Source organism: Phalangium opilio, unplaced genomic scaffold (assembly GCF_054372755.1).
Source record: "Phalangium opilio isolate 3A_F unplaced genomic scaffold, DU_Popi_V2 ptg000089l_1, whole genome shotgun sequence".
NCBI lineage: Eukaryota > Metazoa > Arthropoda > Arachnida > Opiliones > Phalangiidae > Phalangium > Phalangium opilio.
In genome coordinates this window covers 5525576-5548825 of record NW_028324194.1, presented here as the reverse complement: position 1 = coordinate 5548825, position 23250 = coordinate 5525576, and the positions used below count along the sequence as shown (strand labels likewise).

General features: G+C 35.2%; 1 protein-coding gene and 1 long non-coding RNA gene across 2 annotated transcripts in view; both read left to right on the top strand.

The window, feature by feature from the left end:
• Positions 1-23250, top strand: part of LOC149647162 (uncharacterized) — a 319264-nt gene that overhangs the window by 250207 nt on the left and 45807 nt on the right. The window lies entirely within an intron of this gene.
• On the top strand, positions 5662-23242 carry LOC149647170 (uncharacterized). Its single transcript, XM_089850280.1, has 9 exons — positions 5662-5852; positions 17376-17555; positions 17618-17663; positions 17998-18071; positions 19206-19272; positions 19564-19734; positions 21009-21174; positions 21856-22076; positions 23216-23242. The coding sequence occupies exons 2-9, from the start codon at positions 17548-17550 to the stop codon at positions 23240-23242; spliced, it is 780 nt and encodes a 259-aa protein (XP_089706406.1). The 5' UTR covers positions 5662-5852; positions 17376-17547.

The following is a 23250-nucleotide window of genomic DNA, read 5'->3' as shown; positions in this document are numbered from 1 at the left end:
AATTGTTCATATACAAATATCTATAAACAAACAAAAGAAGTATATATTTATTCAATTTACTGTTATAAACAGTGATAATCGAAATACTTTATCAGTTTAATTATCGTAACTTTAGACTTGATAACAACCAACAAAATATAAACAAGGCGTATCAACAAATAAATGTCGGCGTTCATTCGTATATAGCGTTTTCTATAGATAAAAGAAAATAATTTCGTCATATACTTTATAATCCATTAAAAAAATTGCAACTTATTACACATCTTTTTAATACTCATAAGAATTTTTTCAACTAATAGAAATTATAATTCAACAATATGATATATTTTGAAAAATTATCTGCAGACCTCATTGACAGTTTAAAATCTTCATGTTTTTAAATCCTTCGTTTTGGCTACTCGTTTATGGTTTCATAACTTAGTTGCGATCCATTTTCGTTTCATTATCCATTGCCATCATGTTGGAGATTCCGCGTACCCGCATCAGTGTTTGGCATCATTTTGATATATTATGTGAAGCATTCGGTAATAAAATAAATCGTGTTGCGAAATGAGTATATTGTTTCCGAGTAGTAAGTGTTAAATTATTTTTGTTGACCTTAAAGGAATAGCGACGTGATTTAAAAATTATCTCAAATCTAAAGAAAACCTTACTTTTTTGAGAGTTAAAACTCTTCTGATTCCAAAAATATGCTTGAATAATATTTAATTATGAGGGAAAACACAGAAAAAACACTTTGAAAACTTGAAATTTGGGGGACCAAGGCAAATTTGCGGAGAAGATTTTTGGCGGGTTTTTCTCCTTGATACGTCACTCGCGGCATCTCGCGGAAAAGCCAAGCGCGAGACTCCCGAGTCTACTAATGCGGCGCGCGCGCGAATCTGAATAAATTAGGCTTAACGCGGCGCGGCGACACTAACAGGCGCGTCACGTGAGCGACATCTAGAGTGAAAATTTCTCCTTACTACGTCATCAAACGAAAGAAAATCTCAACTAGGCCTTTTCCAAACACAAAACTTTGATTGCAATTTAATAAATTGCTACGAAACCAAATAAAAAAGTAAACATATCATAATAAACTAGATTTTTCAAGGATTTTTTTCGCATTTTAAGTTTGAGGATGACGAAAATTATGTCACTAACACTTTAACTTTAACTAAAGAAATTACTAAATAACTAAACTGATTTTGATTATTAACCCTATTTTGTTTTGTGAACTGTAAATGTGTGTCATAACTCTGTACAAAAATTTAATTAGAAATGTTTTGTTTCATATTGAAATACTAACCCTTCAAATAAAAAGTTTTATCAATAGTCTTTTTGGGTTTCTCTTGCCCATAGTTCTATTTCACTTTCGCGTGAGTCACGCTTATGGTTTAAAGTAATAATTTTGTTTGTTAAAATCAGTTCATTATTCCACCGAATTACTTCTGATCGACGTTAGTTCGACCAACCCTTTAATTTTATTCAAAGGAATAAAGTTGACTTTTAAGTTCTTTTTCAGTCTCAAATTTTATAGTAAACTTAGCTCTCCCACTCTTGGGCAACCCTTCGGCCAAATTCCCATTGCACTACGTGGGACAGCTATAAACTTGAATTAAATACAAGTGGGATTAGGTGTCCCTGCCCAAGCGTTCTCGGTTTAGTGGCTTTGGTCAAAATGTTTCAAAGTTTCCCAGAATTCAATCAAATACATGTGTCTAGTCCAAGTTTACTTGATTTAGTTTCTTGTAGAGAGCTGCATTTCAGTTTCAAACGTCACCATTTTTTCCATACCAATTTTGTTTACCAATTCCACCCATATTTTTCATCAACCTCCCCATCCGTTGCCGATCCGTGGTTTCCAAATACCAACCACTCCCATTCCCAATTAAGAAACGTTATTGCAGTTCCAACCATTAACGAAATGAACAATAGCAGAAAAGCATTTCCCTACCAAAGAGTTCAAAAGAATATAACCTTTGAGCGTCTTGGTTTGGCCCAAAATTACCACTGCAATTTTAGTAAAAATAAGGAGGATGAACAACTGTAGAAAAATTTAACTTGGCTGAGGGACTCCTGTTCGCCTGTCGCCAAGTAGCATGAGTCACTTCCTCAAAATATCTATTCCGAGAATGAGACGACTAGTAGTGGCACCTATGTTATATTGCCTTATATCGTCTAATACTGTCAAAGGCCGATATCTGCCCTTACTCAGTGGCAAAACCGTTTTTATTTATTTTAAAATTTTAGAATCTTCCGTAGAAAATAGATTCTATCCATTTATTAACCATTTCCAACTAAAATGTGTATCAATTTAACCACTTTCATTCCATATTGGTTTTTTCCGTCCATTCCCGATCCGAAAAACCATCCATTCCCACGGTTTTCAATGGTTACCGCGATAAATGGAAATAAACCGTTTCCATGCAGCTCTCTAGTTTCTTGGGTTGAAATGTTTTTTAGGTTGAAAAATACAGCCAAATATAAGCGTGAGTAGGTGTCTTTGTCAAACCATAGAGGCTTTGATTGAGAAGTATTTCATGTTTATCAGAATACAGTCAGATACAAATGTACTCCGTCTAGTGTAGCGCCCGGAACCTTTTCGCACTTTAGTTTCTTTAAGTTTACAGTTCCAAAGAACTTGAATTAGTTACGCCTAATGTGACAATTTTGAAATGAAAATGGAAATGCAATCGTCATTTTTCTCGCACCAAACTTGAAAGATCTTAAGAAAGGTTTTCATTCGCGTTTTCAGTCAATACTTTCTGTACCGGAAAATAAATACGTCGTTAATGAAATTGCGGTTGGTTCTTCATGTATTATAAAAGATGTACCACAATGCGGGGTAATTGTAGCATGATTCTCTCTCAACATCAGAATATTTGGAGCAAGGTTACTAAACCTAATCACATACGCGATGTATTGTTCACTCATCATTACTTTCTTACGGCTTAACTATTTGAAAAGCCCCGCTTGTGGATTTATGTCCCGCGTCAGGACGAGGTTTCTGAGGTGATTGCTGAGGACTTAGTGTATGCTTATGGAATTCACTAGATTTATTATTAATAAGTCAAACCTCATTTAAATCATTTAAAACTATTTAAAAACATATTTACAAAAAGGTGCATAAATTTTAATAACATAACTCAGCTGACTTGTACATCTCGTACTGCATGAAGCTATTTAACTTTAACCGAATTGACCTGGGAATTACTTTAACGCTAGTGAATTTAACTTAAAGGACTCTTGTGCATAGCTCATAAGAATATCCACGTAACTAAAGCTTTATTATTATTGTTGTGGCACCGATATTTACAAGTAAACCTAAGTGTGTTTAAATACTTGTCAGTTTCTGAAAGTAGAGTTACCCACCGCGTTTGTAACGTTCGTCCTACGCATACACATCCGTTGACAATCTTTGGATCTCTTGTGAAAGTTTAAAATGTTATTGAGAGGCTATCTCGTTCAAATCATTTTTGATACCAAACACACACGTTATTTCATTAACGTCTTGGTTTAATTTATCATTAAAACACCAGGGAATCAAGCTAAGAGTAATGATAGCCGTAAAATGACAACCCTTTCGTAGTGAAACACGAGTTTCGTCGCTTACAGCTGTAACGACTGATGTCATCTTGAAGCATATTTTTAAATATTAAACAAAGCCAGATCCTATATAGGCACGGAATTTAATTTAAGCCTCTCATGGATATACGTTAGTAACGGTAACGTTGCTATACATTGTCTGTGAGAGACTACTTTCAGTAATAAAGCTTGTATGAATGGTTATGGAAAAGAGCCAATATGAAGAAATATGTTATCTTTATCAGTTGCCAATATTATACAGGAATAGAAATATCTAGCGCTAATGTTGTATACTAACAATGTCGATTGAATATCCACTAAGGTCTTCTATATACATATGTTATTGTTTGTAAATAACGTAATCATTAGCATTATTCGTTCCGCTATATTTATAAATAATATATACATCTCAATATCTATAATTTCAGATAATGTATAACGGAGTCCGAGCCCTAGTCTAAGCTAGTTATTTTAGTTAATTTGTAAATTATGGTAAAAACGTGTTTCACTCTACATCAGAAGGGAATAAGAGAGAAGGGAGACATTAGAGCCTGCTATGGTAACGAGAGTCCGACCAACCTCAAGAAAACCGCGAAAGCTTTGCGCAAGTACACAGCTTTTAACCAATTTACTGCAAATATAGTTCTTTAAGTTCTCCGCGGTATCAGGCGGCCTATTTGTCTGCTAGATTTTCATTCTCCAAAGGCTTAGGGCTGTCGATTATTTGTTCTTGTGTAATTATAACCTCAAGTATGTATTTTATTGAAAATAATTTTTATTTTTTAATATTAATTCGGAATAATTAGTTTTCATCTATTTATTACCTTCAAATTATCTAATTTTGGTATGTTCTCAATTCCCGTGTATCTAAATTAATTGCGCAGCTTGATTTCGTTTATCAACATGAAATTCGGCCATTTTTATCTCCTTCAATGTAAAGATGTAAACAAAACTACTTTTTTTTCGTCAACCGAGACGTCACCTTTTTATGTGACGTCACAGCTAAGACAGAAGTTAGATAGCCAATCAGTGAAGGGTAGTTGATTTGAGGTTGGTAAGACTGTTGTTACGAGTGTAAAGCATTATAGAGATATAAAGTGTGTCCCTTCTCTCTTATTCCCTTCTGTCTACATGTACCAAGTCAGTTTAAAATGCCAGCACTGTGAAATTTTTTTTTTCCAGCTTTCGAGCTGGTTGATAAAGAAATGAACCTTAAGCCTTGTGCGTGCTATCAGGTTGATTAAATGCTGTTTTCAATTCAAATGTCGTGATAAAGCAATAATTTGGTAAAGTGATACTGTAATAATGAACATATATATTTTTGAATTTTAATGTTAAAAAGAGTGTAACGCTTATGGTGCTTAAGTTTTGACGATGTGAATTTACAAACCTATAACCATGGATAAAGAATGCGCGTGAGGAAATTTGTTTTCACGCTATAGGATAGGCAACTCCCTATCTCGAACGACAGCTTATTCTGGATATACTCTGTTACAGCATCGGTTGTCAGCACGCGCAAACCTAGGTCTCTATGTAACGTAGCTTTGTACGTGCTGTCAAGAGACGAAAAACTTCAGGATCTTCAGGATTTAAAATACCCGCGAGTTTTTTAGCTCGAGTGCACGGACCTCTAGGCTTTAGTTTCAAATACGTGTGAAATTGCCTACAACCTACTACACGTATTTGAAACTAAGGCCTAGAGGTCCGTGCACTCGAGCTAAAAAAGTCGAGGATATTTTAAATCCTGTAGATCCTGAAGTTTTTCGTCTCTTGACAGCACGTACAAAGCTACGCTACATAGAACCTTATCTTTATGCGTGCTGACAACCGAAGCGGTAACAGAGTATATACAGAATAAACTGTCGTCCGAGATTGGGAGTTGCTTACCCTGTAGAGTGAAAACAATTTCCTCACGCGCATTCTTTATCCATGCTATAACAGTTAAAGTTTTTTTAATTATTTTGACATTATTTTAACGATTTAAATTGCAGTCATTACATTATCCCTTTGAGGATTCGCATTAGCACGTGCCAAGTTTGTTCTCGCGTTTGGACAAGCCTTTTTGAGTGCTAAGCCTAGTTTCGGGTTTTTTAAACTAAATTACCGTTATTGTTGTAGTTATGTAAAGTTTTAAGCCATTTCTATAGTCACTTCCGTTAAGTGCATAAAAGAGTTCGTAAATTCCTTTATTTTTGGCCTTTCTCAGCGAGCATTTATACCATACTGTTCGGTACTGTGAGAACGCAATCTAGAATTTTTGTAGTCTCCCGAGGGTCTCCAAAACTGTAAGTTCAATATTTTAGCTCAAATTGTATATAATAATCAAGGATATGTGTAGATGATAGATCAATCGGCAACCTAACACCCATTTGATTTATATTGTGATAGGTAAGGTTAAGTTTGGATATTGTTAGGGTTGAGTTTATGTTAGGATTAGTTTGCCTTTCTTTTAGCCCTAATCGATTCACGAATGATCTTCTTAGAGGCAATTTACATAGGCTGATTGCGAGCATGATTTCAGGGACAGCTAGTTAAATATATTATAGCACATTTCTTCATCGGTAGGGTTTATAACACTCGTCACTTTCTCAACAAACTTAATTGAAATTAAGACTGAAGTAACAGATATTTTTTTTTTTTGCTCCGTGTGGGATGACGAGCTAGGGTTTACAATAAACCTTACAGCTCCGGGTAATAGTAGTTGGAGGGTTCGGGACTAAGTATTTAATATTAAATTTTGAGGAATTTTCTTAGTCCTAGTTTAAAAGCAGGTAATGAGGGGGCCAGAACCAGATCAGAGGGGAGAGAGTTCCAGATGGGAATAACCCGCCGAAAAAAGGAGTACTTCATGGGGTCTTTACAGGATGAGGGTAGGAAAAGTTTACGCCTATGCCCTCGGGTATTGTGAGTTGCTGAAGCAGACCTAAAAAAAATTTGATCTTCACGGGAAAGAATACGAAATAAGCTAACTAGATCTAGGTAAGTGCGTCGGGATGCGAGAGGTGACCAATTTAAAGCAGATAATCGCGCCCCACGTGGTAATTTACGAAGATGAAGGGGGATTTTTGAGGCCCTGGCCTGTATTTTATTTAATAAATTTATATCAGCAACGCGATATGGATTCCATATTTGGCTGCCAAATTCGATAACAGGGAGGACATAACATTGGAAGAGCCTGGTTAGCAGCTTATTTGAAATTTTTGGAAAATTTGCTCTAATAGTTGCAAGGAGACCCGTGGCACGACGGTACGTTTTGCTAATATGCGCGTGGAAGGTGAGGTCATGTGTGACCTGGATGCCTAAGTCCCGACATTCGTTAACACGTTGAATGTTTTTCCCGGCTAGGTAGTACGGGGATGGTAATGCAGGGTTAGCTTTGGTACGCGCAATTGATAGTACCATAGATTTTTGACTGTTGAAGGTTAGACCATTATCAACAGACCAGGACTCAAGCCGAGTAAGGTCAGCTTGAAGAAGACTGACATCATTAAAAGAGTGAATTTCGCGGTAAATTTTAAGGTCGTCTGCAAATAAACATAGGGGGGAAGTTAAGTTGTTCGGAAGGTCATTTATATAGATTAGGAACAAAAGCGGGCCGAGAACACTGCCCTGGGGTACTCCACTTACAACAGGAAGGGGGTCGCCAAGGCAAGCATTGACGCGCACTGATTGGGATCTGTTTTGGAGGTAGGATTTAATCCAACATAGGATATTGTTACGGACGCCTAAAGAATCGAGCTTGGCTAAGAGCCGTGCATGGGGGACAGTATCAAATGCCTTAGCAAGATCGAGATATATAACATCAACACGTGTTCCCGAATCATAGGCGGCCAACCAGGTATTAAAGGCGGATAACAGATTTGATTCCACTGACCGGTTATTAAGGAATCCGTGCTGAAAATTACTGAGGACGGGGCCTACAAATTTTAACAGCTATAAAAAAGTCTAGGTTTGGACCAAGGTCGAAAAAACAAACGATATGAGTGAGGTTTATCAATTGACTGAAGTTCAGATATTGCAATTATTTTTATTAATTTAATCCTTAATTAATATTTTATTCAATCAGGGATATATTTAATTTTAGAAGTAGGAATGGAGAACGCTTAGTATTAACTTCAGTCCGACTCATAGCCCAGTATAGAGCCCCTCCCTGTAACACGTAACGAAAATTTTAAATTATCTTATTGGTTCACTTAAACTACGTTTTGATGATGTTACTGACGGGGACGGCGAAAAATACGTAATTCATTTTTACCTCCGTCGCAATGACCCGCCTCTTCTTTCATACCCCTCCGTCACTTGGAAGGGGGTCCGGGACTTTGACGCGCGCCCAGATTACTCTTGTTCTCCATTCCTACTTCTAAAATTAAATCTATCCCTGATTCAATCAACTGATAATACTGTTAATCGATAAATTAAAAAAGTTACATTACACATTCGACCGAATCCCATTCGACCAAACGTGTTTCCCATTCAACTGAAAACAGCCCAAATGTGCGGTTTTGGGAAAATATATGTCAAAATTTAAAAAGCAAACGTTTTCACTTTTTTTAAGGAACTTTTTCTACCCTAGAGTTTTCGTTGTATATATATATTGATGTTTGAAATGCAAAATTTAAATTTAAGAGTGATTGATAATGGAGAGAATTGCATTGTTTTGGAAAAGGCGGCAGCTAACTATTAGGAGAATATTTTGGAAAAGGTGGCAGCTAACTATTGGGAGAATATTTTGGAAAAGGTGGCAGCTAACTATTAGGAGAATATTTTGGAAAAGGTGGCAGCTAATTAGTAGGAGAATGTTTAGGAAAAGGTGGCAGCTAATTAATAGGAGAATATTTAGGAAAAGGTGGCAGCTAACTATTAGGAGAATATTTTGGAAAAGGTGGCAGCTAATTAGTAGGAGAATGTTTAGGAAAAGGTGGCAGCTAATTAATAGGAGAATATTTAGGAAAAGGTGGCAGCTAACTATTAGGAGAATATTTTGGAAAGGTGGCAGCTAATTAGTAGGAGAATGTTTAGGAAAAGGTGGCAGCTAATTAATAGGAGAATATTTAGGAGAAGGTGGCAGCTAACTATTAGGAGAATATTTTGGAAAAGGTGGCAGCTAACTATTAGGAGAATATTTTGGAAAAGGTGGCAGCTAACTATTAGGAGAATATTTTGGAAAAGGTGGCAGCTAACTATTAGGAGAATATTTTGGAAAAGGTGGCAGCTAACTATTAGGAGAATATTTTGGAAAAAGTGGCAGCTAATTTGTAGGAGAATGTTTTGAAAAAGGTGGCAGATAATTAATAGGAGAATATTTAGGAAAAGGTGGCAACTAATTAATAGGAGAATATTTTAGAAAAGGTGGCAACGAATTATTGGAACCATTGTTTAGGAAAAGGTGGCAGCTAACTATTAGGAGAATATTTTGTAAAAGGTGGCAGCTAATTAGTAGGAGAATGTTAAGGAAAAGGTGGCAGCTAATTAATAGAATAATAACCTAACCTAACCGAACCTAACCAAACTAACAATTTCCTTCTCTGGGTTTGAACCCGAGCCTCTGAATTAAAAGCCTGATATTCTACCATACTGCTGCGGTGATTCGAAATTCTCACAGACATTTTATTAACTAATTTTTTCAAATAAATTCCCATTCAGCAGAAACCCGCCATTGGGCTGAAAATTTAAATATATTCTCCATTAAAAACCAAAAAGCGGTTTCGGTCCAATGGGACTATACCAAGTTCATTACTTTGAAGAGGCACTTTAAAACATATTCGTGTACATGAAGGATTATGATTATGTAATACCTCTCCGTGACGTCATCGTCACTCGGAGAGGTAAAAATAATTGAAGAAAAGATGCAATATCTGAGCATCAGTCAATTTATAAACCTCACCAAAAGTAGGATAAGGGACTAGAAGTAAAGTTTTTTTTATGCCGCTTCCATCGAGCCTACACTAGAGAGAAAAAATTGGTCCAGTTCAAAAAACATTTCTTACCCCCTTCCCCTCAACCTAAAGCCGCGGAACACGAACGCGGGTTCTTGAATCCGCTACCAGAGGGCGAACCGTTGGTGTGTTTTCAAGAATATTCACTTCCGCCAAGTGAAGAATACACCACTTCGACATTCCGTTGTGCGCATGCCCGATGCTCCGCGCTCGAAGCGCCGCAAGGGGAAAGACTGGAAACTGCTCTTTGTTACCCCTACTAGCAAAAGCGCAACCCCACGCGGTTTTTTTCCCTGCCCATCTTAATTAGTACTAGTTCGCAGTAGCCCGCTGTGGCGCCCTAGGTAATGTCAAAGTGGTGTATTTGGTTACCTCGATACTTCTAGTCCCTTATCCTACTTCGGACCTCACTCATATCTTTTTTTTCGGTCTTGGTCCAAACCAAGACGTTTTTATAGCCACATCGTATGATGTACAGCTACGATGAGGCTCTTAGTTTGACCTGCCCTGTTGTCATTCTCGTAGAGATAGTAGTAGTAGTAGTGTAAATTTTTTGGTTCGTCATTGAAGGGACAGTGAATGAGAGGGGATTGTGGTGAGGTGATATTTTTCGTTAATTTTACATAAATTTGGATTATAAAAGTAAGTTTAAGCACTGCACTTAATTGTACAAATGAGGTTAATGATTGTGAATTGTGTTTTATGTTTTCTCGATATATCTAAAGCGAGAGAAACGATTATTGGATTGCCTTAATATAATGGAAGGTGTTAAACTCTCCCTTTAAAATTCCTGTCACCCGTCGACAATAAATAAGAGTTTCACGCTTTCAATCCCACTCCCATATTTCAAAATTCAAAGATATTGAGGGTAATTTTAAAAAGCAAAAGGAAGTATATACCGACGTTATATTTAGAATGGGATTAAAACGGTGTCGACAAAATTCCGTCGTTTGTTATCAAGGGCTGTGGGGATATATTGTTACCTATATTGGAGCATATATTTAATTTATCCTTTTGTACTCACTCATTCCCAACGCTTTGGAAAAAAGCTGTCATTGTCCCGGTATATAAGTCTGGAAAGTCCAGCGATGTCCGAAACTACCGTCCGATTTCCCTTCTATGCGTTCTTGCTAAGGTATTTGATAGAGTAGTACACGTACATTTACAGCGTTGGTTTAGCTTGCTACCCAACGACTGTCAACATGGCTTTGTTCCGGGTAGGAGTGTGGAAACGAACCACGTTTCCTTTATGCCCTTACAAAAATCTTCTTAAGAACTCTTAAGAAAATTCCTTGGGAAATTTCTTTGGAAATCCTTAAGGCGTTCTTTAGGAAATTGGGGAATATTGGCCTCTTTTTCTTTGGAAATTACTTTGGAAATATCTTTGGAATTTTCTTGGGAAATATCTTTGGAATTTCCTTGCGAAATATCTTTGGAATTTTCTTGGGAAATATCTTTGGAATTTTCTTGGGAAATATCTTTGGAATTTTCTTGGGAAATATCTTTAGAATTTTCTTGGGAAATATCTTTGGAATGTTCTTGGGAAATATCTTTGGAATTTCCTTGGGAAATATCTTTGGAATGTTCTTGGGAAATATCTTTGGAATTTTCTTGGGAAATATCTTTGGAATTTCCTTGGGAAATATCTTTGGAATTTTCTTGGGAAATATCTTTGGAATTATCTTGGGAAATATCTTTGGAATTTTCTTGGGAAATATCTTTGGAATTATCTTGGGAAATATCTTTGAAATTCTCTTGGGAAATATCTTTGGAATGTTCTTGGGTAATATCTTTGGAATTTTCTTGGGAAATATATAGAGAAGTGGGTAAATTAATTTAGCCACTTGAAACGAGGATAGTTCTTACATGCAGAACCATATCCCAATACAGGAAGTGTAGTTCTTATACGCTGAACTACACCCCTTATAGAGAGGGAAGTTCTCGCATGCAGAGTGAAGTTGCTTTAAAAGTCAGACATTTAATCGACTTATTAAAAACATCCGTAAACGGCAGAAAGTTTTAAACCTTGTGCAATTGTATGGGGTACTAAGTGGGTTTTGGAGGCTTTAACGGCCAAGCAGTAGATACAGACGTCGTTGTTAAATTTAATAATGTATATTCACTGAGAGTTTTTCGAGTATCAGAAACGCGTTTAACCTAATTTCCTCTACAATGTTTTTAAAAAAATATTTATTTTGGACTCTAATTACGCTCGAAATAAAGATAAAACATGCCATAAGAGAATTAAGCAAAAATTCCGACTGACAGCTTAGATTCCCTGTAAATCTAAACATAACGATTTTAATTACTCTTATTTTACTTTTAATCTATTTTATCCTTTACATAAACACCTCACGGATTATTGAAGGCAAAAAAATATAATAAAAAAATAGGTAAATGTAACATTCCATTTCAGCGCTTGCCTAGCCTTAGCTACGGGACAAGCCTTCGTGAAACGTTTTTAATTTTTTTAACCATCAAGTTAATGTCTATCTAGGAAAACTTTAGCTAAACAATTTGGGTAAAAATATTTTGAGATAATTATATGTAAAGCATAATTGCAATATATCTGGCCCTTTGAAATTAATCTCTTGAATTCCAAACGAATTTCGTTGGAAGATAAACCCTAGATCTTCTCTGGAAAACCAACCCTAGAGCTTCATTGGACATTTATCTCAATAATGCTAACGAATTTCTTTTGGAAATAAACCATGGACCTTCTTTGGAAATTGATCTGAAGAATTCTAAAGAATTTCGTTGGAAAATATTCCCTAGACATTCTTTGGAAATTTATCTCAAGCATTTCTAAAGAACTTCTTTGGAAAACAACCCCTAGACCTACTTTGGAAATTTATCCCTAGAATTCCTAAATAATTTCGTTACAATATAATACCAAGAAATTCTTTGGAAATTTATCTCTAGACTTCCAAAAGAATTTCTTTAGAAAGTAATCCCAAGACATTCTTTGGAAATTTATCTCTAGAATTCCTAAAGAATTTCTTTCGAAAATAATCCCAAGACCCTCTTAGGAAATTTATCTCTAGAATTCCTAAAGAATTTCTTTAGAAAATAGTCCCTAGACCTTCTTAGGAAATTCATCTTTAGAATTCCTAAAGAATTTCTTTAGAAAATAGTCCCAAGACATTCTTTGGAAATTTATCTCCAGAATTCCTAAAGAATTTCTTTAGAAAATAATCCCTAGACCTTCTTAGGAAATTTATCTTTAGAATTCCTAACGAATTTCTTTAGAAAATAATCCCAAGACATTCTTTGGAAATTTATCTCTAGAATACCTAAAGAATTTCTTTAGAAAATAATCCCTAGACCTTCTTAGGAAATTTATCTTTAGAATTCCTAAAGAATTTCTTTAGAAAATAATCCCTAGACCTTCTTAGGAAATTTATCTTTAGAATTCCTAAAGAATTTCTTTAGAAAATAATCCCTAGACCTTCTTATGAAATTTATCTTTAGAATTCCTAAAGATTTTCTTTAGAAAATAATCCCAAGCCATTCTTTGGAAATTTATCTCAAGAATTCTTTAGGAAATTCCATGGAAGTCTTTGGAAATAGTTTCTTTGGAAAATGATCCCAAGGGCTCCGTAGGGTTCCAAAGAAATTCCTTTAGAACTCTTAAGAAGATTTTTGTAAGGGTGGATTACGTGGCTCCTGAGGTCGAGTGCCGGGGCCAGGTCGATGTTGTATACCTTGACCTGGCCAAGGCCTTCGACCGCGTCTCCCACTCTTACCTTCATGACAAGTTAGAGGCCCTTGGTTTGGGGGGTGATATTTTGGCATGGATTGCTAACTATCTGCCAAATCGAGTCAATGTCTTGAAATGCAATGGAATAATCACATCGAAAACATACAAAGTTAATTGTGGGGTTCCACAGGGATCATCTCTTGGACCATTACTCTTTAATATGTATCTTTTCGATTTACAATTTTCGGTTTTACATTCCCGTATTCTTCAATTTGCTGATGACAATAAAGTCTTCAAAAGTATAAATTCTAACTTAGACGGTAAATTACTTCAAATTGACCTTGACTCCATGGGAAGATGGTGCTCCCTTACAAAAATCTTCTTAAGAGTTCTAAAGGAATTTCTTTGGAACCCTACGGAGCCCTTGGGATCATTTTCCAAAGAAACTATTTCCAAAGACTTCCATGGAATTTCCTAAAGAATTCTTGAGATAAATTTCCAAAGAATGGCTTGGGATTATTTTCTAAAGAAAATCTTTAGGAATTCTAAAGATAAATTTCATAAGAAGGTCTAGGGATTATTTTCTAAAGAAATTCTTTAGGAATTCTAAAGATAAATTTCCTAAGAAGGTCTAGGGATTATTTTCTAAAGAAATTCTTTAGGAATTCTAAAGATAAATTTCCTAAGAAGGTCTAGGGATTATTTTCTAAAGAAATTCTTTAGGTATTCTAGAGATAAATTTCCAAAGAATGTCTTGGGATTATTTTCTAAAGAAATTCGTTAGGAATTCTAAAGATAAATTTCCTAAGAAGGTCTAGGGATTATTTTCTAAAGAAATTCTTTAGGAATTCTGGAGATAAATTTCCAAAGAATGTCTTGGGACTATTTTCTAAAGAAATTCTTTAGGAATTCTAAAGATGAATTTCCTAAGAAGGTCTAGGGACTATTTTCTAAAGAAATTCTTTAGGAATTCTAGAGATAAATTTCCTAAGAGGGTCTTGGGATTATTTTCGAAAGAAATTCTTTAGGAATTCTAGAGATAAATTTCCAAAGAATGTCTTGGGATTACTTTCTAAAGAAATTCTTTTGGAAGTCTAGAGATAAATTTCCAAAGAATTTCTTGGTATTATATTGTAACGAAATTATTTAGGAATTCTAGGGATAAATTTCCAAAGTAGGTCTAGGGGTTGTTTTCCAAAGAAGTTCTTTAGAAATGCTTGAGATAAATTTCCAAAGAATGTCTAGGGAATATTTTCCAACGAAATTCTTTAGAATTCTTCAGATCAATTTCCAAAGAAGGTCCATGGTTTATTTCCAAAAGAAATTCGTTAGCATTATTGAGATAAATGTCCAATGAAGCTCTAGGGTTGGTTTTCCAGAGAAGATCTAGGGTTTATCTTCCAACGAAATTCGTTTGGAATTCAAGAGATTAATTTCAAAGGGCCAGATATATTGCAATTATGCTTTACATATAATTATCTCAAAATATTTTTACCCAAATTGTTTAGCTAAAGTTTTCCTAGATAGACATTAACTTGATGGTTAAAAAAATTAAAAACGTTTCACGAAGGCTTGTCCCGTAGCTAAGGCTAGGCAAGCGCTGAAATGGAATGTTACATTTACCTATTTTTTTATTATATTTTTTTGCCTTCAATAATCCGTGAGGTGTTTATGTAAAGGATAAAATAGATTAAAAGTAAAATAAGAGTAATTAAAATCGTTATGTTTAGATTTACAGGGAATCTAAGCTGTCAGTCGGAATTTTTGCTTAATTCTCTTATGGCATGTTTTATCTTTATTTCGAGCGTAATTAGAGTCCAAAATAAATATTTTTTTAAAAACATTGTAGAGGAAATTAGGTTAAACGCGTTTCTGATACTCGAAAAACTCTCAGTGAATATACATTATTAAATTTAACAACGACGTCTGTATCTACTGCTTGGCCGTTAAAGCCTCCAAAACCCACTTAGTACCCCATACAATTGCACAAGGTTTAAAACTTTCTGCCGTTTACGGATGTTTTTAATAAGTCGATTAAATGTCTGACTTTTAAAGCAACTTCACTCTGCATGCGAGAACTTCCCTCTCTATAAGGGGTGTAGTTCAGCGTATAAGAACTACACTTCCTGTATTGGGATATGGTTCTGCATGTAAGAACTATCCTCGTTTCAAGTGGCTAAATTAATTTACCCACTTCTCTATATATTTCCCAAGAAAATTCCAAAGATATTACCCAAGAACATTCCAAAGATATTTCCCAAGAGAATTTCAAAGATATTTCCCAAGATAATTCCAAAGATATTTCCCAAGAAAATTCCAAAGATATTTCCCAAGATAATTCCAAAGATATTTCCCAAGAAAATTCCAAAGATATTTCCCAAGGAAATTCCAAAGATATTTCCCAAGAAAATTCCAAAGATATTTCCCAAGAACATTCCAAAGATATTTCCCAAGGAAATTCCAAAGATATTTCCCAAGAACATTCCAAAGATATTTCCCAAGAAAATTCTAAAGATATTTCCCAAGAAAATTCCAAAGATATTTCCCAAGAAAATTCCAAAGATATTTCCCAAGAAAATTCCAAAGATATTTCGCAAGGAAATTCCAAAGATATTTCCCAAGAAAATTCCAAAGATATTTCCAAAGTAATTTCCAAAGAAAAAGAGGCCAATATTCCCCAATTTCCTAAAGAACGCCTTAAGGATTTCCAAAGAAATTTCCCAAGGAATTTTCTTAAGAGTTCTTAAGAAGATTTTTGTAAGGGCTCTCTTAACAAAATACCTGTAAATCCAACTAAATCCGTGCATGTCACATTTACAAGGCGAATTGCTAGAGAAATTTTCAATGTCTATAGCATTGAGGGCGCTCACATACCCCTTAAGTCCACTATGAGAGATCTTAGCGTGATCTTTGACAAAGGACTTTATTTTACTGAGCAGGTGCATAAATGCGTTGCTTTAAGTCGCCGTACTCTAGCTGTTTGCGTGAAGATGTGTAGGAAATTGAATTCCCTAGACCATTTCCGTCTCCTTTATCAAGCCCTAGTGAGATCACGGGTCCTGTATGGTGGCTTGGCCTGGGGTAGTTGTAGTAGATATTTAAAGGTACTACTTGAGAATGTGCAACGGAAGTTTATAGAATATTGCCAAACTTATTTCATGAAAAAGGCTCCGTATGATTACCATATTTTACTAGGGTATTTGGACATTCCAACAATAGCTCACATTCTCCGTATTAACGACGTTAAATTTCTACATAAATTAATTAATAATAGGATAACTCTTCCAGATCTGCTAGGACGGTTGGACTTTCTAGTCCCCAGCTCTGGAAGGTTTAGAAAAACATTTAGAGAATCCCTTAACCACTTAAATCCAATTAAAAGAATGCAAATTACAGTTAACAGTTTTGGCGATAATTTTGATATATTTAATGTTAAATACAAGGAGCTGGATTAATAAGGTTTCACTTGGTTTGTTTTTTATTTATCTTCCATTTGATACTCTTGACAGTTAGGAAATGCAAATATGATATTACAACTGTGTATATTACAACTGTGTATATTCTCGTGAACCTTCGTGGTTTTTTATATGCACAATAAATTTTCATTCATTCATTCATTCATTATTGAAAAATAGGTGTATTTGTCGAGAATAATTTTAAAAACAAAAGAAAGTACTAGCTTGTGGTCCCGTGGATGTTACAATTATAATGTAATTAAATTTATTGAAGTAAGGATTACGGGTTATCATTTTTTGTTAGGGCATCGAGGGGCTATTCACTCCGATTTTCTGTACTTCTTTTAAGGGGTATTTACGAGTATTTCGTTTTACCACTGTTAAAGGATACGCATCGTAGGGCTACTCACTTACGTTTTCCGTTCATGTCACACTATTATAAATATAGCAGTGGTAAAAAAATTATAATATAAATAAATTTATTGAAGTAAGGATTAAGGGTAATGATTTTAGAACAGTTAAAGAAACCATATCGGTATCGGTTTGATATCGGTTTAATCGAAGGATCGGGTAAAATATCGGTATCGGTACGTATCGGTTTCCCAAGTATCGGATCATATCGGTATCGGTTTAATCTGGTATCGGCCCATCTCTAGTAAATTATTTCATTTAAAATTGCATTAAATGCATTTATGTCTAATTTTTTATTCCTTATAGTGGCGGATTGCTATCAGTCATTGGCAAACAGCATTACATTAGGCCTCAGCTACAGACTTCCTGTTTCGACATATCTTCTCCCTAGTTTGACGCAAACACATTTGCAAAAATATTCGTGTAATTCTTAAAAAAGTGTACTTGGTTTTCAGTAAGATCCCCGAAGCTGTTCAATATGATTAAGTAAGAGTGATTTTTTACCACTTATAATATCTTTGAACATACTGACGAAGAATAACTTTCAGATCCAACACTAGCTTTGTAAAATCAATTCGGTTAGGAGTCCTTGATGTAAGTTAAAGTATAAGTTCATAAGATATGTTTCATAAGTTTTTCTGAGAGCTTGTCATGAAGTGACGTCATAGATTTCTGAAAAGTGATGCCTGATGAGGCTTAGCACAGACTAAATATCAAGATGGTCAGCAAAACCCAGTGTAGTCAATTTTCGCGTCGTTCTCGAACTAGCTCGAACTGTAAGTCTCTAGCATTACCAAGTATAGGTGGTGTCATACTTATGGAACATATCTTATAAACTTCTGGTTAAAGATAATTTATGCGAATTTAAATTTATCAAAGATAAAATATTCCTCTTAATTAAGGTCTAATTTTTTTCTGGATTCATTAGATTTCAACTTTCAGTCAAGCCACTGCTGTATATTACAAGCATGTAAAGTTATATCTTGAAAGATTTTGCAAAAAGTAAGCGGTATCATGCAAGGCTATCGGTATAGTCCCATTGGACCGAAACCGCTTTTTGGTTTTTTATGGAGAATATATTTAAATTTCCAGCCCAATGGCGCGTTTCTGCTGAATGGGAATTTATTTGAAAGAATTAGTTAATTAAATGTCTGTGAGGATTTCGAATCACCGCAGCAGCATGGTAGAATATCAGGCTTTTAATTCAGATGCTCGGGTTCAAACCCAGAGGAGGAAATTGTAAGTCAGGTTCGGTTCGGTTAGGTTAGGTTAGGTTATTATCCTATTAATTAGCTGTCACCTTTTCCAAAACATTCTCCTACTAATTAGCTGCTACCTTTTTCAAAATATTCTCCCAATAGTTAGCTGCCACCTTTAACAAAACAATGGTTCCTATAATTCGTTGCCACCTTTTCCAAAATATTCTCCTATTAATTAGTTGCCACCTTTTCCAAAATATTCTCCTATTAATTAGTTGCCACCATTTCCAAAATATTCTCCTATTAATTAGCTACCACCTTTTCCAAAAAAAATTCTCCTACTAATTAGCTGCCACCTTTTTCAAAATATTCTCCTAATAGTTAGCTGCCACCTTTTCCAAAATATTCTCCTACTAGTTAGCTGCCACCTTTTCCAAAATATTCTCCTAATAGTTACCTTCCACCTTTTCCAAAACAATGGTTCCAATAATTCGTTGCCACGTTTTCCAAAATATTCTCCTAATAGTTAGCTGCCACCTTTTCCAAAGCAATGGTTCCAATAATTCGTTGCCACCTTTTCCTAAACATTCTCCTACTAATTAGCTGCCACCTTTTCAAAAATATTCTCCTAATAGTTAGCTGCCACCTTTTCCAAAACAATGCAATTCTCTCCATTATCAATCACTCTTAAAATTAAATTTTGCATTTCAAATATCAATATATATATACAACGAAAACTGTAGGGTAAAAAAATCCTTAAAAAAAAGTGAAAACGTTTGCTATTTAAATTTTGATATATATTTTCCCAAAACCGCACATTTGGGCTGTTTTCGGTTGAATGGGAAACGCGTTCGGTCGAATGGGACACAAGGCTTCTATCACCTCTATAAAAGTACCAAAAACTAAGATTATGATGGCTGATTTTATTTTAATGCAGTGTAACTATGGTAGATATAACCAAAGAAGAAATTTCAGAGTTTGATGGAAAAAGTGAATTACCGAGTGTGAGTAAATTCCTACTTAAATAAATAAAAACGGGTAATGATTAATAATGAAATTTGAAAACAACGCAATTTGAGAGTTCTTGGTTTTATACATTTGTTGGATTTGAGATATTATAGTATGAAGGGATTGGGAATGTAGAATCAAGTTTGTAGAAACAGATGCTAAAGAAATATAGTAACAACAGCTGGGATAGATTTAATTTTATTTAATTATTTCTCGTGTCCTAAAAATATTCCCTCCTCTAAATGGAATTTTTTTTCTTTATTGTAATGTTATATCGTGTTTAATAGGATCTCGACATGTTATATTATCCTTCCATATTGCAAACATTGCCATCTCGAGTGGGAGACAACTATACAGCTTTTAGCAAAATTGCCTATTTCAGTCCAATATCTATGATAAGTCACGAACCGAAGAAAGTTTCATCAACCTTGATGAGTTTCGATGCCTTAGATATTTGGGTAATTAAAATTGCTGAATCGTGAACTGTGCACTGTTTTAAAACTGAGAACCCATCCATACGATTAAACAAACGTATTGCGAACTTAACTAGATCGCAAGAATTTTGTCATTATGTCTTTTTAATTTCCATACAGTGTTATTCGGGAAAAATATTGAATAAACATCATATCTGGTTATAAGTTGTTATTAAAAACAAGTTGGGAAAACCAAATTTTACCTCTCCGAGTCGAGAGAAGAACTATCTACCTACTTATTTACCTGAATAACTGTTGGTATTTTTACCTCTCCAAGTGACAATGATGCAACGAAGAGGTATTACACTGGACGGCTCTGTGTGTGTGTCTGTCACCGCGTTCCCAGTTGGCAAATCGGAGCAGTCATGTTCGCAATATCCGGACCGCGTTCGCAGTTGACAGGGAGCTATATTGGCTTCTACTCCATTATAATCATGGTTAGGGTTAAGATTTTATATTTATTTATTTAAGAAATACCTCTTAAGTGGGTAGATAGCTCTCGTCTAGACTCGGAGAGGTTTATTTTGATTTCCCAACTTGTTTGGTAAGCAAATGCATATTGGCGTCTAACTTGATTGCGCAATAAAAATTAATTTTTCAAATTTCTGTGAACTGTCTGTGAACGTGGTCCGGAAGTTGGAAAATCTTTTTTAGTCGCCTGCTCTAGGAAACGCAAAGTGATTTCAAAAGATCTCTGTACCCCATTATAGTCAACAAAATATTTTCAGTGTTTCGGTAGGGTCGTTTGCGTTGATACTAGCTCCTCAAATATCTCTTTTACGGTTTCTTAATATTAGTGAAACGTGTAAAAAGTTTATCGCTTCACTCGTTCAAACTGTTACATACTGCCTTAGTTTTTTTATGGGAAAGTTAAATATCCCATGAATAATACCAATTCTTGAAGGTTTTACTGGTTCCATAGATGGGTTCGCAACTTGTCGTTGATTTAATTACGCGTGTTTGTTTTGATTGAAATAAGTTTTTTATATATATATATACCGTTTCGGAATTTACATAAAGAAAAGCCAGCACTCAGGGGTGAGGACGCCATTGGGTATTCTCCGTCTAGTCAAGAAGCACCGCTAGAGGCAGTACGAGTTGGCTAGCCTACCGCGTGTAGTGAACTCGGGCTCCGTCTGGCGTTGCTTCTTGGAGCGAGGGAGAATACCGCAATTGCGGCCTCGGACCTTTGTGTTGGTTTCTCTATATACAATTTCGAAATGGTCGATTGAACTGATCAATTCCATTATTATTTTTAGACTTTCCTTGGCATTGTTATCAGTATATTATCTGTATCTCTGCTAATTTCATCAGAATACGTTTTCGATAATATCCGCCAAGGGAGAAAAACTAGAAGCACCCGAAAATTCAAAAAGAAATTGTTTGACGAAATTTGGAATTCCATTATGATATTCTTTTTTGAGCGTAATACTTCATTTTTCTTTGCTTTACATACTGAGATTCATAAATAGTATCTTTGAAAACCAACAGTGAGGTTTTCAAAAGATCTTCGTTAATTAATTCTTAATTTAATTTTGTGTTAGCACAATCATTTGATAGTTAGCATGATAATGAAGCTGAAGGCTTCACTGAGTTTTTTGTGCACGGTTCTCTCTAGCTACTTTTCAATGTTAAAGGAAAACTTCAAGTAGCATAACATTATACATTGAAAGAAATATGAAAGGAAAAACTTAAAAAAAGATCTCTTATTACAATACAATTGGCATTTAATTAGTCTTGAAAACGAGGACCATTGCGCCGCCATGTTTAGTGTCGTCTGCTAAATCGAACCACTTATCACTGAAGGGGTTGGTTGAACTCTCACAGGTTGAGAGAGGTAAGGGATAAGTGGTTCGATTTAGCAGACGCCACTTAAGCAATGACAGATGGAGCGGTAGTCCTCGTTTTTAAGACTAATTAAATGCTTATTAGTTCATTTTATTTTATATTTCTTCTATTACATTAAAATAGAGGCCGTTATGCTACCTAACCTTTTCCTTTAAGTTAACTGGTTTGACCACCAGAAATTATATAATATATGGGATGGGATCTGGTAGTTCATTAGTAATACATTTCTTTATCAATGAAATGTTTTTCATTGAGCAGCATTTCCGAGGCTTCCAAAGGCTAGTGGATTACGACTCATTTGTGGATTATGGATTCTGAGCAGTTTTTTCATTATTAGTGAAATAACCAGCGTTATGAAATCGGCATTTTCATTCGTTTCCTACGAGCACGTGGAATCGGTGTATGACTTTGAACCAAATAAAAAATGGAAACCATTCACGATTGAGGGCCAGTTTGAAGATAGATTATTTAGGATCAAGGTAAGCAAGATATTTTTTCCATCACAGTTCCTGTACTCTGGGAGTTTTGGGAAGAATGTGATAACGATGTGGGTGGGTTTAAGCTGAGGCTTAACAAAAGAAAACTCTACGGTTGAACGTTCTTCTTTCAATTCGAAAGAACCTGTAAAATAATGAATTTATCAAATTGGTAGACTGTATTCATCTTAATATTGAAGAAAAACCTTTAGGCTACTCTGCGAAACACCCGCCAGGCGCAGGGACTATCTCTATTTATCGTCCTATAGGAGTAGTCCCCAATGCGATAGACGAGAAAATATCCCCATTTGGTCGAATGCATTAGGTGGTGCTAGTTGTCCAATAGCAGTGGTCCCCAACGCGACAGGCGGAGAAATATCTCCATTGGTTGAATCCATTAGGTGGTACTAGCCAGTGGCGTCGGAACCGGGGGGGCAGGGAGGGCTCAAGCCCCTGCTGTAACGAAATGTGAGGGGGCTGCGCCCCCTCACATTTGGTTTTTAATTTTCTTAGTTTGTATTCATTTAGGTATTAAATTTTAGATTAAAAATAAAAAAATTCTATATTTTAAGACCTACTGCATTACAAAAAATTGTAAACTAATGAAATGCAATTACGCCTAGTCAACCTAATATTAGAAGTAATATAAAAGATCGCCCTATATCTAGCCACAGCTCACTCGATCACGCAAGTTGCACGCGCTATAGAAGACCGTTCAAAGAATTCAAAACACATGCATTTTCAAGAATCGAGAGGATGTAGTGAAAAAGCTAGTAAAAACATGAACGAATCTAGATTTTTGAGACAAAAAGCACTGAAATGTTAGGGGGAATTGTCGAGTTGATGAACAAACTAGCTTCCTGATTTTTTTACTATTTGTAAATTAAAGTACACTAAAAATTTTGAAAATATTTTGAAAGGCTTAGGACTAATAGTTATTTTTCTAAAAATTATCAAACTTTCAGTTTGTGGTTTTTTCAACTCTGGATGACTTCCATCCATTTTAAAACGCGCTGGGCAAATTTTTAAAATAAATAATTTTTCCCCCAATACTTGTAGTACTTGGTTTTCACATATTTGCTAATTAGTTTTAACGACTAGTTAATTGTAATAATAAATCAAATATGAGATATTAAATACAGTATTTTGATGAAGAACGTTATCAGTAGGGCTCGGA